This window comes from Cebus imitator, unplaced genomic scaffold, assembly GCF_001604975.1.
Source record: "Cebus imitator isolate Cc_AM_T3 unplaced genomic scaffold, Cebus_imitator-1.0 Scaffold403, whole genome shotgun sequence".
Taxonomy (NCBI): Eukaryota; Metazoa; Chordata; class Mammalia; order Primates; family Cebidae; genus Cebus; species Cebus imitator.
Genome location: NW_016107718.1, coordinates 197,615 through 213,696, shown reverse-complemented (window position 1 = coordinate 213,696; position 16,082 = coordinate 197,615). Strand labels below are relative to the sequence as shown.

The 16,082-nt window shown below is 38.6% G+C and overlaps 1 protein-coding gene across 1 annotated transcript in view; it reads right to left on the bottom strand.

The window, feature by feature from the left end:
- The window catches only part of RHOBTB3 (Rho related BTB domain containing 3), a 53,600-nt gene that overhangs the window by 30,655 nt on the left and 6,863 nt on the right, over nt 1–16,082 (bottom strand). Inside the window, exons 4-6 of the mRNA XM_017508854.2 lie at nt 7,620–7,774; nt 3,733–3,844; nt 665–1,030 (exon numbers count right to left, since the gene is read on the bottom strand). Coding sequence (XP_017364343.1) covers nt 665–1,030; nt 3,733–3,844; nt 7,620–7,774 — 633 coding nt within the window. The remainder of the gene's footprint in view (nt 1–664; nt 1,031–3,732; nt 3,845–7,619; nt 7,775–16,082) is intronic.

The window sequence follows — 16,082 nt, the reverse complement described above, 5'->3', positions numbered from 1 at the left end:
CTGAAACAGTGGAAGCAATCCAAGTGTCCATGGATGAATGAATGGATAAAACAAAATGTGGTCTATAGTTATCATCAACCTTAAAAGGAAGAAAATCCTGATACATGCTACAACTTGGATGAACCTTTAGACACTATGCTAGGTAAAACAAGTCAGTAACAAAATGACAAATACTGTATGATGCCACTTATAGGAGGCACTTAGGAGAATTAAAATTATAGAGACAGAAAGTAGAATGGTGGCTGTCAGGGCTGGAAAGAGTTTGGAATGGGGAATCATTGTTTAATAGGTATAGAGTTTCAGTTTTATAAGATGAAAAGAATTATGAACATGGATGTGGTGATGGTTACACACTATTATGAATGTGTTTAATACCACTGAACTGTGTTCTTAAAAATGGTTCAGATAGTAAAATTTATGTTCTATGTATTTTACCACAAAACAAAATTGATAGGAAAAGAATGAGGCAGGTAAATTTGTAAGGAAAACAGAAAGCTTGGACCAATTCCTATATATAAAGCAAACAATATTTCGTGTATACCCTCATCTCAGATGGTAAGAAAAAGATCACCGTAAAACTAACCAGTACTCTTGAGCACCACAGACACATTCCATTTCTAAAGCTTATGAGATTATAAGTAACCAGAACCACTTGACAAGATACCTGAATAAATGAAGCGAAGAATGTCTGACAAACAAGAACAGAAGAGGGCGTCTTTAACAACGACTCGTAATGGTGGGTTGCCTGACGATTCCTGGCTAGCACCTGGAAATGCAGTATCTCTGTTTATAGCAAAGAGATCCTGGGTAGTTCGGATGATACTGGAATCCTGAATGTCAGTGGGACTCTTCACATTGAAAAGCAGCATGAAAACATGGCTTACAGCGCAGAGAACGATCTTGTGGGCCTCTATAACTTCTTTTAAATCGGGGTTGTAAAATACCACGTCCACACACTGGCAGCAGAACAGCAAGTTATTTAAGTCAGAGTTATAATGTGATGCTTCAGCCTTTAAGACAGGCATTTTTTCTGTTTCAAAAAATAAAAATAATAAACTCCTTTCAGGTTTACAGATCAAATAATTTCATGTTTACTTTAAATACAATCATATAATATTTTAAAATATTATGTTAAAACAAAAGAAACATATTTAACCATTTTTTGATGGACAAAAACAGCAATTTTGTATAGCTTAACCTAATTTATAAACATACATAAACTAATTATTCAGGGACTATAGACTTTTATAACACAGACACACAAATACTATGTTTATTTACATTTTATAGAGCAAATGAAAACCTACCAATGATGTACGGAGCAATAAAATAACATTTCTCCTTATCTGTGTGTCCCAAAACAAAACAACCTGCCAAATACTCAACTTTAGTATTTTGTAGTCATCACTCTATTTCTACCTTTGATTTTAAACATTCAAAGTACTGAGTAAGTTCTGAAGAACCCAACCTCACATCTGAAGTCCTTTTCTTCCTGGGACCAGAAGTAGAGGTAGAGGGCTGAGCTGTTAAAATTCTGCAACTTCTCAAAGTCAAGGCTCAAAGTCTTGAACTCTATTGTTTGAAAACATTTTGACCACTCTCTGGATTCTAAAACTAGTATTTTTTCCTTCTAGTAAAACACTTCAGCAAAAGTGCTGACTCAGCTCCCTAATTTCTAAAAGAGGATATAACCTTCAGCTTACTAGTTTGATCACCAAGAATGAGAGATGAGCCCTCACTCAGCTCAGAATACCTGCACTCCAGGCCCTCACCACAGACCCTAACTGCAAAACAGCTGCCATCTCATTTTTATTCAAAGAGGGGCTGAGGAAAGTGATATCTGTGAAGGGTTGCTTGAAGCGTATGCAACCATCTAAATCAGTGGAATTCAAACTTCTTTAGAATTAAAAATCCTTAATTCCAAAGCAAACCCCAGCCCATAAAACAAATAACAAAGTCCTTTGGAGGCCAGGCTCTCCCTGCACTGCATCCCAGTCCACCCTCCTCCCTTCCACTGCCTGTGGCCCTGTCACAGAACCCTAAACGCCATGTGCCCCAGAGCCCAGGATCCATCCTTGGAACAAATCAGCCCCAAATATGTATCCAGACTGTATTGTCCTGAACTCCTGGGATATCTTTAGTGTTATACACACAGGTCTTTTAGCGGAAGAGTACAAGAAACAGCCTTGTGAACCCTGAGGCTGCATTTGCTACAGGGCTTTTGGAAAGCCCTGGCCAGTATGTCACTTAGTACTCCCACATGAAGACCCACACAAAAGATTTCTTTTTCTTTTCTTTCCTTTCCTGTTCTTTTTGTTTTATTTGAGACAGAGTCTCGCTGGAGTGCAGAGGTGTGATCTCGGCTCTCGGCAACCTCTGCCTCCCAGGTTCATGCAATTCTCCTGCCTCAGCCTCCTGAGTAGCTGGGACTACAGAAGTCGTCATCATGCCTGGCTGATTTTTGTATTTTTAGCATAAATGGAGTTTCGCTATATTGGCCAGGCTGGTTTCAAACTCCTGACCTCAGGTGATCTGCCTGCCTTGGCCTCCCAAAGTGCTGACATTATAGGCATTACCCATTGCGCCCATGCCAATGTATTTCTTTTAGGCTAAGTGACATGTAACGTTTTGCTTTCTCTGAGGATCTGGTATGTTTTGTCTTTTTGATTAATAAGAAGTAAGAACTAACTAACCATCTGTTATTTAGCTAGTCATTTCCCAGTCATCTTTAATCCAGAAAGGATTTAAGGCCCAAGGGTTTGCAACCTAATAGACCATATCTCCCCTTTCACTTTGCATACAGGAAGCTTAGAGACAACTATGTATCATTCATGGTCTATAGATTTGCACTTTTTTTTTTAAGAGATAGGGTCTCTTAACCTCCAAAGCACATTGATCCAATAAAGTGCTACTCCACTATTTCTATCAAAAATCATGCAGAAAGTTCTGATAACAGTTGACATAATTTATTTATGTTTACGTTTATTTGTCCCAAACTTTGTATTACAAACATTTTCAAACATTCAAAAAAGTTTAAATAATGATGCAATGAACACACATACACACTTTACTCATATCGGTCACCTGAATTTTGCAATTATTAACATTCTATTTCTCCCTTATCTCTAGGGAGACAGAAAGACACAGACACACACACACACACACACACACACACACACACACACACACAGAGCTGAAATATTTAGAAGTTATCATCATCACAATGCCTTGGCTCTAAAATACTTTCACCTTCATCTCCTAGGAATAAGAACATTCTCCTATTCATCATAATACCATTATGATACATAAGAAAATTAACAGTAATTAAACGATATAATTTCCAGTCCATTACTAAAATTTCACGCATGTCCCAAGAACATGTTTTAGATGTTTTTATTGAACCAGTAGCCAATCAAGGTTAATGCGCATTGCATTTAGTTGTCATTTAGCATCAGACTTTAATCTAGAACAGCTCCCCACCCATGACACACACTATTTTTAGAGTCCATAGGTTCAATTTTTAAAGCAGTATTTCTCAAAATGTTATTCAAATACCAATCTGCTTCTGCATCACCTGGGAAGTTGATTAAAGCAGATTCTAGGCCCTATGCCAGGTTGACTGAATCAGAATGTCAGGGAAGCTCTGAGCATGCTCAAGTTTGAGAACAACTGCTCTCAGACCTGTGAGAAAAGATCAGGAATGAATGTCTAGACATTGGCTAATAAATGCACCTGGTTGTTCAAGTTGAGGTGGTCTAATTCCATGAAATGAGTTGCTGATTTTTCTTTTCTTCATTTTTTCACTTGTCTTCTGATTTAAGGCTTGAATCATAAAATACTCCAACTAAAACAGGAATCAAATTTTAATTGAAGAGCCAACAAAATTATATATCCAACATGAAAATTTGCATCTGAGGTCACAATCGTCAAACGTTTTAAATGTCAGTACCATTTATATGTATGCATTAGCAAACACATATAAACAATTTTTTTACTTAAAAAAAATGAATCTAGTGAAGCAGATTGTACCTTGTCTGAACATAAGCTATCCACTCAAGAAGGAATTGTTATTAATCATTCGGCCACAAAGACACATGCACTATTCACAACAGCAAATACATAGAACCAACTTAAATGTCCATCAACATAGACTGGATAAAGAAAATGCAGCACATATACACCATGGAACACTACACAGACATAAAAAGAATGAAATGATGTCCTTTGCAGCAAAATGGATGGAGCCAGTGGCAATCATCCTAAACAAACTAACAGGAACAGTGAACCAAATACCACATGTTCTCACTTATAAGTGGGAGCTAACCATTGAGTACATATGGACGCAAAAAAGTGACCAGCAGACACCAGGGCCTACTTGAGAGGGTGGTGAGAGGGAGGAGGGTGAGGATCAGAGAACTACAAACTACCTACCATGTATGATGCTTACTGCCTGGTTGGTGAAATAATCTGAACACCAAACCCCTGTGACATGCAATTTACCTATATAACAAACATGTACCCCTAAACCTAAAAATATAAAAGTTTTTTTTTTTTTAAAAAAAGAAGGAATTGTTTGTTTTCTTTTTTTTAATTTAATTTATTTTTAATTTTAGAAATGGAGTATCGCTATGTTGCTCAAGCTAGACTCAAACTCCTGGACTCCAGGGATTCTCCCGCCTCAGCCTCCCAAGTAACTGCGATTATAAGTGCCTGCCATCCCACCCAGCTACTTTCTTGAATACTCAAGAAAGCCAAGCACTACAATTGTGTGGCTGCTAATAATTTTCTCCGTGGGCAACCACCACAGTTAATACTAGTGAAATTCAAAGCAGGAACAGATCTACCTCTACGTCTACAGATGTTTCCACCAGCTAAGAAACTTCACTTTCTTGTCTTAAACAAATTTCTTTAAAGTCTGTCTTTTACTTTACAAATTAAAAATCTCACTCAGGTGCATTTACATAGCTTCAGGCCTCTGCCCTAGCTTGCAAGGCTTGGGGCAAAAGGGCAAATGGAGGCCCACCCACCACAGAGCTAAATATTTAAACGCTATAAATCAAGAAAACGAACTGTTATATAAAAGATATACTATACTCCTGCTTTGACAAATACATCATCATAAAAGCCTGGCAGGCAAGATTTAGATTTAAATTCTCAGATTCTTCAGAGATTCATACAGCAAAGGGAACACTGGTCTGTAATTCCTGAGCCCCAGGACCACCCATTCTCTTCTCACCTCCTGCTCTATCTCATGCCTTGAAGAGCTCTGTGCACACAAGTGGACTTCCAAGCTCTGTCCACTCTCCCCTCTCCCATTCCCCATAAAGAGTCACCCTTTGGCCATGCCACAGGCCTAGGGGTGCATATACCAACAATGTAGGCCACCATCAGGAGAACAGACCCAGCAAAATGGCCTACACAGGCCCAGGAAACAGACTCAGGACTAATGGTGGGAGAATTCTGGGGTTCTGAGTTTGGAAGCATAGTCCAAGCACTATTCCATAGACCTTTCTGTGTTGATAGAAATGTTCTGTAATATATGCATTATATAATACAGTAGCCACTGGCCACTTGTAGCCATAGAGCACCTAAAATATGGTTCATATGGCTGAAGAACTGAATTTTACTTGGTTTTATTTTATCTTAATTCATTTAAATATAAATAGCCACATGTAGCTAGTGGCTGCCATACCGGACAGTGCAGGTCTAGAAAGGAATGAAGTCCACCAGTTCCAGGTGAACACAGCCCTCGGCTCCACTGACGTATGCCTTGTGGGGAGGGGTGCAACTGGAGGAAGGCCAGATGAAGCTCTCTAAAGCTCGAAGGCAGGCGGCCGTCTCTCTAGCCTAGCTGTGAGTAGTACTGCACAGCTCTTCAACTCTGACCCTTACAGGCAGGATTTTAAAGGCTTCTTTCACTCTAACTATCATCTCCATCCATATGTCTGCCAATGCCATTCTATTTTACACTCCAGAACCCAGTTGTACTTTACTAGAAAGTAAAGCATCTAAAAAGAGATCATTCTGATCTTATTTCCATATTCTCATCAGGTCTTGAGTTAAGAAAAAAAGAAACTGCCATGTCTTTCTCCAAGCCCTGGCCACATCAATCCTCATCATGCCTCTAACCCTAATTGCAAAATTAGATATTAGGAAGAAAGAGAGGAAAGGAGCCAGAAGAAGAGACAGAGAGGAAGCGGGAATGGGAAGGTGCGAAGACTGATCCTGGGAATTTCAGGTTCTGGATCCTGGAACAGGAAGCAAGGAGACCTGCAGCTCCCAAGGGAACAGCCTCCCCTCAACAAATGAAACCAAATCCTGCACAAAACCATCTGACAAATGAACCTTCACAACAAGCAAAACCAGACCATCTTTTTGTTCTCCAGCTCCTCAGGTATTTTAGGAAATGCACCATTCTTCACCAAATTAAGATTTTTTTTAAAGCTACTAGAATATTATCTGCTTGACAGGAAGATTAAATCTCTCTTATCCACCTTTCTACTCACTGCTTATCACTATAAATGAATACAGAAAAGTTTCTCACAGTCATCGATAATATCAATACTGTGAGTATAACTTCCTTAACATTGTAATATTAATGTTTCTTTATATTTGATTAATATTAATGTTTCTTTTTATTACTGGGTGAATAAAAGCCATTTATATTTGATGGAAATTAGCACCATTTATATTTGGTCTTTATTTTACCCATTTACACAAATGATATTTCTGTAGTCCTCTGTGGAACCTCAACATTTCAACATGAATTTACATAATGAATATTGGGGCATATTTGCAAGAGTACTTGGTGAGGAGCTAGGGAACCGATGCGGGTGGCAAAGTGCTCCTGCTTAAGGTAGCTTTTCTTTGCTTTTAACTTCTCAATGATGTATATTAGGTTTGTCTGTTGAGAGGAGTTGCTTCTAAGAGGTTTGGAAATGTAGTTTCTGTGTCAGCAAATTCTTAAATGATACAACTCCAGTATTCTCCAAGGATGTTACAGTCCTAATACTATGTGGGAGGTGCTGTGTGTTAAGATCAGCATCAAAACAACTGCAGAACCTAGTAAGCACCAGCGCAACCGAGCAAGCAAGCCTGCTCCCACATATCCAACAAGGAGCTATTTGCATAAGTAGTTCCTCTGAATCTGTTCAAGCTACAGTAAGATTAGGAGGATATAAAATTTTGCCAAAGCACACACAGAGGAAGAAAAATTATTTTCTTTTCAACCAGGAGATGGAAATGAAAGAGAACTTTTGGGACCTGCTGGCTCAGGCTGCCAGGCTCATTCAGCTATATAAAGATGACTATTCAAACTGGCATCACAGGTTTGGATAAGTAAACATGCTTTTGACACATACAACAAAAAGTACTAAAGTCTCACCAAATGAAAAATTCCAAAATATCATATTAGATAATAGAAAAGGTTTCATTTGGAGAGAAAAATAAAATTATAATTTTATTCTGATGAAGGCTTTGCCACTCCCTCTCATTTTATTTCTCAAGGTTAAGTAAGACTAACGATGCTTTTAAATCTGAAGTTCTAACTGATGTTCTAGAAAATACCTAAAGGGCCAACTAGACACATAACTTTATACATAATGGGAATTTCCACTTACCACGCCTCCAAAATACTTTCCTATGTAGAAGTCATCAAGGCTGTGGAGTTCAAGATAGGTCGCTCCTAGTTCTTTCGCAAGCTGGATCCCTTCGGTTGTACTAACACAGCTCCCCCTGTCTGATGTACATAGTGGGCATGTACAAGGTAATTCTTCTGAGAAAATAAATTTTAAAACAAAGAGTTTTCAAATTAAACAGAAAAAAAGGTACTCAGACAATCTGAACCTTAAACAACAAACTAAGCTCATACCAGAGGCACAGTTCAAAAGCATTCAGTATATCCAGTATCCACTAAACACTGAATAAAAAGTGTCAATGATCATAGAAAGGTCCCTAAATAAACAAGCATTCGGTGCAAGAATAATAAATAGCATTTTATAAAACAGAAGAATTTAAAAGTAGGTGAATGGATATTACCAAACAACCAGTAATCATGGGCCTGCTTCTTCTTACACAACCTTGACATCCTGAATATCAATATTTCTAGGCCAGTAGAAAAGAAGACAAATGTAACAACTTGATTGCCATAGAGAGCATGAACAGTGGATTGGCTTTTTTAATACAATAAATTTTAAATCTATTTACAAAGTTTGAGTAAACCTTATACTTCTTTTGTAACAGAACCTTCAATTTGACCTGATTTTCAAGGCAACAAAATCGTCACTCTTTTTATAAACTTCATGTGAAGTACATTCCTATCAATTCAGACATTTCCATCATTAAACTCTAAATCATTCAACTTCAGAGAACAAGTTATCTGAAAAGATGAAGATTCTTTATCTTTTCCTTTAAGGTTAAAAAATTAAAAAGTGAAGGAATAAAAAGTATTAACTCAAAAAGTGAAACATCCCAAGACTCATAGTTGTACCATGTGTAGATCTATGGCTAGGAAGGTAGCAGAACAATCTATCTATAAGAACATCCCTTGTAAGGCTAAAAATACAACATGTTTAACTCCACGTTTGTCAGCCAGCTCTGTTATGTATCATGTCCACAACATCAAATGTATCACCATTCAGAAAGGCAGATAGGTCAAAAGAGGGTAAATTCATTTCTAGAAATGCATGTTGCTGTAGACTGGCTTCCCTTGGGAAGGCAGACTCTAAAATGGAGAGCGGTGTGGCAGAGGTTAGCAGGGGAGTGATCTTGGGAATAATCTTTCTCTGGGTGTAAGGGATGCAGGACTGGGTAGAGGGAATATTGGAACCGCAGTACCATTGGAACAGGGACCAAAGCTGATCCTACAGGGAGCTTTGGAGCTTAGATGGCCTTTTAGAGTTGCTCCTCATTTGGGGAAAGGAGGTAGCTGAGCCTTTGTATCCTATCCCTAAATCTACCAGTAATCAGACAAGGGCTGAGCTCCCGGAGCAGGCATAACTTGGGGAAGGCGCTCCCATCAGCACAAAGTAATGCAGGGAAAGGGGCTCAGATGTGCACCACCAGCAGCCAACAAACCCCAGTAACTGAGGGGGTAAGTACACTGGCCTTGAAGGGGCATTTGAGCTGCTCCTCATCGTATATGCAGCAACTTCCCTATGAATGAACTGCATAGAGATGGAGCAGACATATGTAAATATCGGGTACATGCTAAATATATTTAGTGCATGTGTATACCATGTATATAAAAACGCACATACACATACAGACACACATGGCTTAGATAATTTTAGCTTCACTGAAAGCATTTTAGAGCTCAGAGACCATATATTCATGCTCTCATTTTGCAGAGGAAGAAACTAAGATTCAGAGAGGTTATGTGACTTTTCCAAGTCTCTTTGTGGGTTAGAGATAGAGAAACAATCAAAACACTGCTACTTCCTCCACCTGATAATAAAAGTGACACCAAAAGGGAAAATAAAAATATAGTTTGAGTAAAGAATTACTGATCCCAAAAATGCGGTGATTTAAAAATTAAGCTTGAGTTCTCTAAATTATACCATAAATTCTAATATGAGATTTTACTTTTACTTTTTCTAAGATCATTTTAAGTTTGGAGCGAATAAAGTTTTCATAGAGAACTTAGCCTATCTTGAAAAATAATGTGTTGGTATTTCACATTCTTTACAAAGCCTTTGTAAACAGTGCCTTTGATTTTCTGAAGACAGAGGCCTTCTTATATCTACAAAGCTTTCCTTATGTTGATGGAATGGAGTGGGTAGGCAGATCATCTTATTAAACTTTATTTCTGGACAGAAATCAAGCAGAAACAGGATTGTTTCAAGGGGAAAAACGAAGTGAACATAATGTAAAATAATTTTTAACATTTGATTTGAGGGAGAACTAATTTCAGGTTATACGAGCAGGGTGGGTTTTCCACCGCACGTGGTTGTAAGCATCTTACCTACACATTCCTAGAAAGTGCCCCTGTGTCTCCTCTACGTCACTGAAGACATTTGTTTTTGTTCACTCACCAGAAAGGAAAAAAATGCCTAGTCATTCTAGTTTCACCATATTAGTCCAGTTACACCATATTATGCTGTAACTAGTTGCCACTTAGCTACCTACCCTTTATCAATCAGCTATATGACCTAAGATCCCAAGTAAAAGTCTGACTTGTATTGGTTATAGCAGAAGATTCAATTCTGAATTAAATCAGTTTCCGTGAACCATTTAATCAGGAATAAGCAGAGGACTTAAAATAATTTTAAATTGTGGTGCCTCATGGCCACGTGACTCTGAATCAGTGTACTACACTTCTAGCTAACATTTTGTCCCCTTACATGCTTAAGATGTTGTCATAAAATGCTGTCTATTATTTAAAGGCAAGCACAATGTAAATCTGACATTCAAACAAATGCCATCTCTTTGAAAAGTAGTGGCTTTGGGAAACTGTAGGTTAATTCTTACAACATTGCCACTGCTTGGAAGTTTTAGAAATTCTTTTCAAAAATTCTAGCCTAGTAAAGGATCAGGCTCAATCAGAGCTTCAAAAATAACTGAAACGATACCTGTCTTTGGGAGCTTAAAGCTATGAATTCATTCTAAGCACAATCTGAAAAAAAAATTGCTTTTCAAGATAGATTCAATATTTTGTATAAGCCGAACATTTATTCAGAGCCAAGTATGATGAAGATATCCATTCAGTCAAGGTCATCAAAAACATGTATAACAAAGGAAAGAAATGAGACTGAATTATATTTGCTGAATTCTTTTCAATTTTAAAAAGAATTTCAAGAAGCTGAGTGTGACGTCGTGTGCTTCCAGCTACTTGGGAGGCTGAGGCGGGAGGATCCTTTGAGCCCAGAAGTTGAAGTCCAGCCTGGTCCACATAGCGAGATCCCATCTCCATTTTTTATTTTTCAAAATTTTATTTATTTATTTAGAGACAGGATCTCACTCTGTCGCCCAGGCTGGGGTGCAGTGGCATGATCTCTGCTTGCTGCAACCTCTGCCTACCCCGGGGCTCAAGCGGCCCTCCCACCTCAGCCTACCTAGTAGCTGGAACTACAGGTGTGCAACATCATGCCTGGCTAATTTTTGTATTTTTAGTAGAGATGGGGTTTCACCATGTTTCTCCAGGCTGGTCTTAAACTCCAGATCACTAGTGATCCTTCCGCCTCAGCATCCCAAAGTGCTGAAATTACAGATGTGAGTCACCGTGGCCAGCCCCGCAATCTCTATTTAAAACAAAAAACAAACAAAAAAGATAAAAAGAGTTCCAAGGGAATTACCAGGAGAGCACCCAGCACAGTTTCATGTATTCCAAGGGATGGAAAGGGGGAAGCCAATAAAGATCCTTGAGTTGAATAGCCAGATTTAGCTAGTTCTCCTAATAGAACAGACCCAGCGGAACTTATGTGTGAGCCAGAAGAAAAGGCCCAGGAATTCTCCCATAAGGCAACACAAAGAAATAAAGCAACAAGAAATATAAAAGAAACATAAAAGAATCAGAGAAGAGATCCAAAAGTTTCAACATCAGTCTACCAAGAGTCCCAAAAGAAGAGAATAGAGAAAATGGAGGGATGGTGATATCTGAAAAAGTCACAAAGTTATCTGTGGGGGGGATAACATTAGGAGAAACACCTAATGTAGATGACAGGGTGATGGATGCAGCAAACCACCACCATGGCACGTGTATACCTATGTAACAAACCTGCATGATCTGCACATGTACCCCAGAACTTACAGTATAATAATAAAAAAAAAAAAAACTGATTAGAGGTATCTTGAAATGACTCTCTCTAGGCAAATACGGAGCAATGTAAGCAATGGAAAGAATAATCAGAACAGATTATATAATACTGAATTTAAAATACAAATCCATTAATCATAATGATTCTAAGAGAAAAATTTGGGAGCAGAGACATAGGAAAGCTCCATTTACAGAAGAACATCAACTAGTAAGAGTAGAAGGAATGATAGAAACATCACTATTTTGTAAGCACATTTATCATAAATGAAGGAATTATGCAAACTAAAGGGCCTGGGTTCATTAAAAATGTTAATGTTATGAAAGACATGGAACCTCCCCCCAAAAAACCAGTGGGGGTACTGCTCCAGACTAAAAGAGAGTAGAAGGCAGATATGGTAATGCATGCCTATATTCCTAGCTACTTGGAAGGCCGCGGCATGAGGATTGCTTAAGCCCAAGTTCCAGAGCAGCCACGCAACATAGCAAGATCCTGTCTCTAAAAAGAGAGAGGACAAAAAAAGAACAGAGAGATAAAACAACTAAATGCAATATGTAATCTTTAATTGCATCCTGGATTGGTGAAAAAACAACAACAATAAACCCCAGCTCTAAAGCACATCATAAAGAAATAACTGGAGAAATGTGAATATGGATTATATCTTAAATAATAGTAAAAATATAATAGTATGTTAGATTTCTTGACTGACGATTATATTAGGCTTAATACGATAATGGCCTTGTTCTCAGATTATACATGCTGAAGTAATTAGGAATGAAGAAATCTCGTAATGTTTACAATTTACTCTCAAATGGTTCAGCCAAAGGGGGAGGGGAGAGAGAGAGAGAGAGAGTGTTTATAAAACCTATAAAAATCAATGTCTCATTCTTGTCAATTTTCTTAGGTTTGAAATTTTGGAAAACAAGAGAAAAAGAAGAAAGTTCCTAAAAAATTCAAAGCACTGAGTGCCATGATCTGACTTGTATTCTAGGATGACTATTCTGAGAGAATTTATTTCAGAAAGAGACAAACCAGGAATAGCACACCAGAGGCCAATTTACCATGAAGCTGATGAAACTCAAGCTTTAAGGCTCTTTTCTTGCGGACCCTTTCCAAGCCCCAGGAAGAACCTGAGCAATACATCTTCACATGGCCATACTCTTTTGTAAAATTTGCAAAATAAGATATTTAGTCAAGACTACTGTCTCTTTCCACTCCCAATCACTTCATCTTGTGTCAGGCAGCTCTGGAGTAACCATGGGCATTTTGGGGAACCTGCTAAGGGGAATTTAACTTTAGGCTTAGTGAGCTACTATTTGTGGTTTATAGTCACTTCCATGTACAGTTGAGCGTTTGGTAACTATCCCAACATACGTATGACTTTTAGAAATGCTTCTGTCACCCACAGTGCTCACTTACTTGGTGTTATGACAAGAACGCTGAGCTGAAATAGGAATACAACACAAACTCTGGTGCCCAGGACCAGGAAGATGTGGAAAGAGAAGAAATATGCTGAAAGAAAAACTGATTATCAGTCTCTTCTCTCTACAGAAAATACCACAAAGTGGTTGTATTTGTCCATTCTCATGCTACTAATAAAGACATACCTGAGACTGGGTAATTTATAAAGAAAAGGAGGTTTAATGGACTCAATTCCACATGGCTGGGGAGGCCTCACAATCATAGCGGAAGGTGAAGAAGGAGCAAAGTCACATCTTACATGGCAGCAGGCAAGAGAGCATGAGCAGGGGAACTGCCCTTTTATAAAACCATCACTTCTCATGAGGCTTATTCACTATCATGAGAACAGCACAGGAAAAACCCACTCCCATGATTCAATTACCTCCCACCAGGTCCCTCCCATGACACATGGGGATTATTACAATTCAAGTGAGATTTGTGTGGGGATACAGCCATAACATAGCAGTGGTTATCATATGAAGAGATGACCAAAGACTATGGTCACCCAAAAATATTAAAAAAGCTGAAAAAGTATCAGGCTGTTAAAAAGATCTGTTGCCAGATGTGGTGGCTCATGCCTGTAATCCCAGCACTTTGGGAGCCTGAGGCGGACAGATGGCTTGAGCCTAGGAGTTTGAGACCAGCCTGGGCAACATGGCGGAATCTCGTCTCTACAAAAAAATTAGCCAGGTATGGTGGCACATGCTTGTAGTCCCTGCTACTCAGGAGGGTGAGGCAGGGAGAATTGTTAGAGCCCAGGAGGTCAAGGCTGTAGTGAGCTATGATCATGTCACTGCACTCCAGCCTGGGGGACAGAGAAAGACCATATCTCAAAAATATATACATACATTTAAAAATGTTTGTATTATTTGACACCTTTTTGGTTGTGATTTGTTGTGCTTTCACTTATCATTCGAAATATTTATTTTGTAAACCTATGTATCTGTTATTTTATAGGGTTTTTTTTTCCTTACAAAGGACCTCCCAAATTGTATAGGTTTGAGGCCCTACAAAAGCTGAAAGCACCCTTTAGAGAGACCAAAAAGAAGGCCACCATGACAGCGAATTAAATGACTAGGATGTGAAATCCAATGGAGATGAAGAGAAAGTAATGAATTTGAGATTTATTTAAAATGTAAAAGCAAAAGGGCTTCTTAATCAACTGGATATGAGGAACTGGGGTGGGTCTAGGATGATTTTTGTTTGCGTGAATGGATAGGTTTGGCATCATTTACCAAAACGGAATTTGGCCACAGGAAGATGGCGTCTATGGAGATATGCATCAGGAGCAAGACTAAAAACAGAGATAGACTGAACAGTCATCAGTGTGTATGTAGGAGAAGCCAGGACATCAGATTAACAAGTTAATGGTCTGGCTGAAGAGTAAGAACAGGTGAGGACAAAGGATGGAACCCTGGGAAACAATTCCATGATACGTTGGTGCTGCCATGTGTGTGGGAGGATGGAAGAAAGGTAAAGGAGACAGAGAGTTAGAAGAACAAAGAAAGAAAGAGAAGCTTTATTAAATGAAGGGAGAGGTATGTTTCAATAATTTCAATAAGTGATAACTATTATCTCTTATCTCTTCAATAAGAGATAGTTGTTATTAAAGTGTATTAAACTTGGCAACAAGCATGTAAGTGGTATCTCATTCCGTTTTGTGCTGCTATGATGGAATACCAAAGACTGGGTAATTTTTAAAGAAAAGAAATTTATTTCTCACAGTTCTGGAGGCTGAAAAGTCCAACATCAACATGCCAGCATCTGGTGAGACTGCTGTATCTTCCCATGGTGGAAGGCAGAAGGACAAGAGAGTTCACAAGACAGAGGACAGAAGGGGCCAAACTCATCCTTTTATCAGAAGCCCACTCCCATGACAACCAACCCACTCTAGAGATAAGTCCTCTTGCCCAAATTACCTCCTAAAGGTCTCACGGCCCAAAACTTTTGCATTGGGGATTAAGTGTCTATCACATGAACTGTGGGGAACACATTCAGACCACAGCAACTGGAGACCCTGAGTGAGAACAAACTTGGTGCAATTGCGAAAGTCAAAGTCAGATTGTAGTAGACTGAAGAATAAATAGGAAATGAACTCAGGAAGTGTGGGTAACTCTTTTATGAATCAACACTAGAAATAAAAAGAAAGATGGGGAAGTAGAGGGGATGTGGGGTCATGGGTGGGTCACGCCTGTCTTATTTGTGTCTACTAATGTTAAATATATGCCTGCCCTCTGACCCAACAATCCTGCTCCTGGGCAACAACCGAAGCATCCTCAAAAGAAGAATGGGTAAGTAAATTACGGCATATTCATACAATCGCATGACATAAGTAATAAAAAGAACAAACTACAGATAAACACAACATGGACAAATCTCAAAAGTATTACACTAACTGAAATTAGCCTGACACAAGACACTACTACATACTGTATAATTTCATTTATGAAGTTCAGAAATAGGTAAAACTAATCTGTGTTGTCAGACATCAGAATAGCAGCTACCTCTGAGGAGGAGTGTTATTAACTGGGAAGAGGCATGAAGGAGCCTTCTCAAGTGCCGCAAATGTTCTGTACCTTGACCTGTGTGAGTTGTGTGTCTGGATACATAGGTAAAAATGCATTTAGCTCCACTCTGAGATGAGTAAATGTTATGTCTCTTACTTTGCAATGCCTCAACTTAAAAGTTTTTAGAATAATGAACAAAAACAAAATGTAAAAAATAGCTTTACTAAGGAAATACCACCAAGATCTATTAAACACCACCAAATCAAAGTGAATTCTGAGTTGGCCCTAAGATAGCTGACAATAATATGCACAGCAGCAATGGCTGAAGCAGCCTGAACCCAGTGAATCTATCAGCCATGGAATA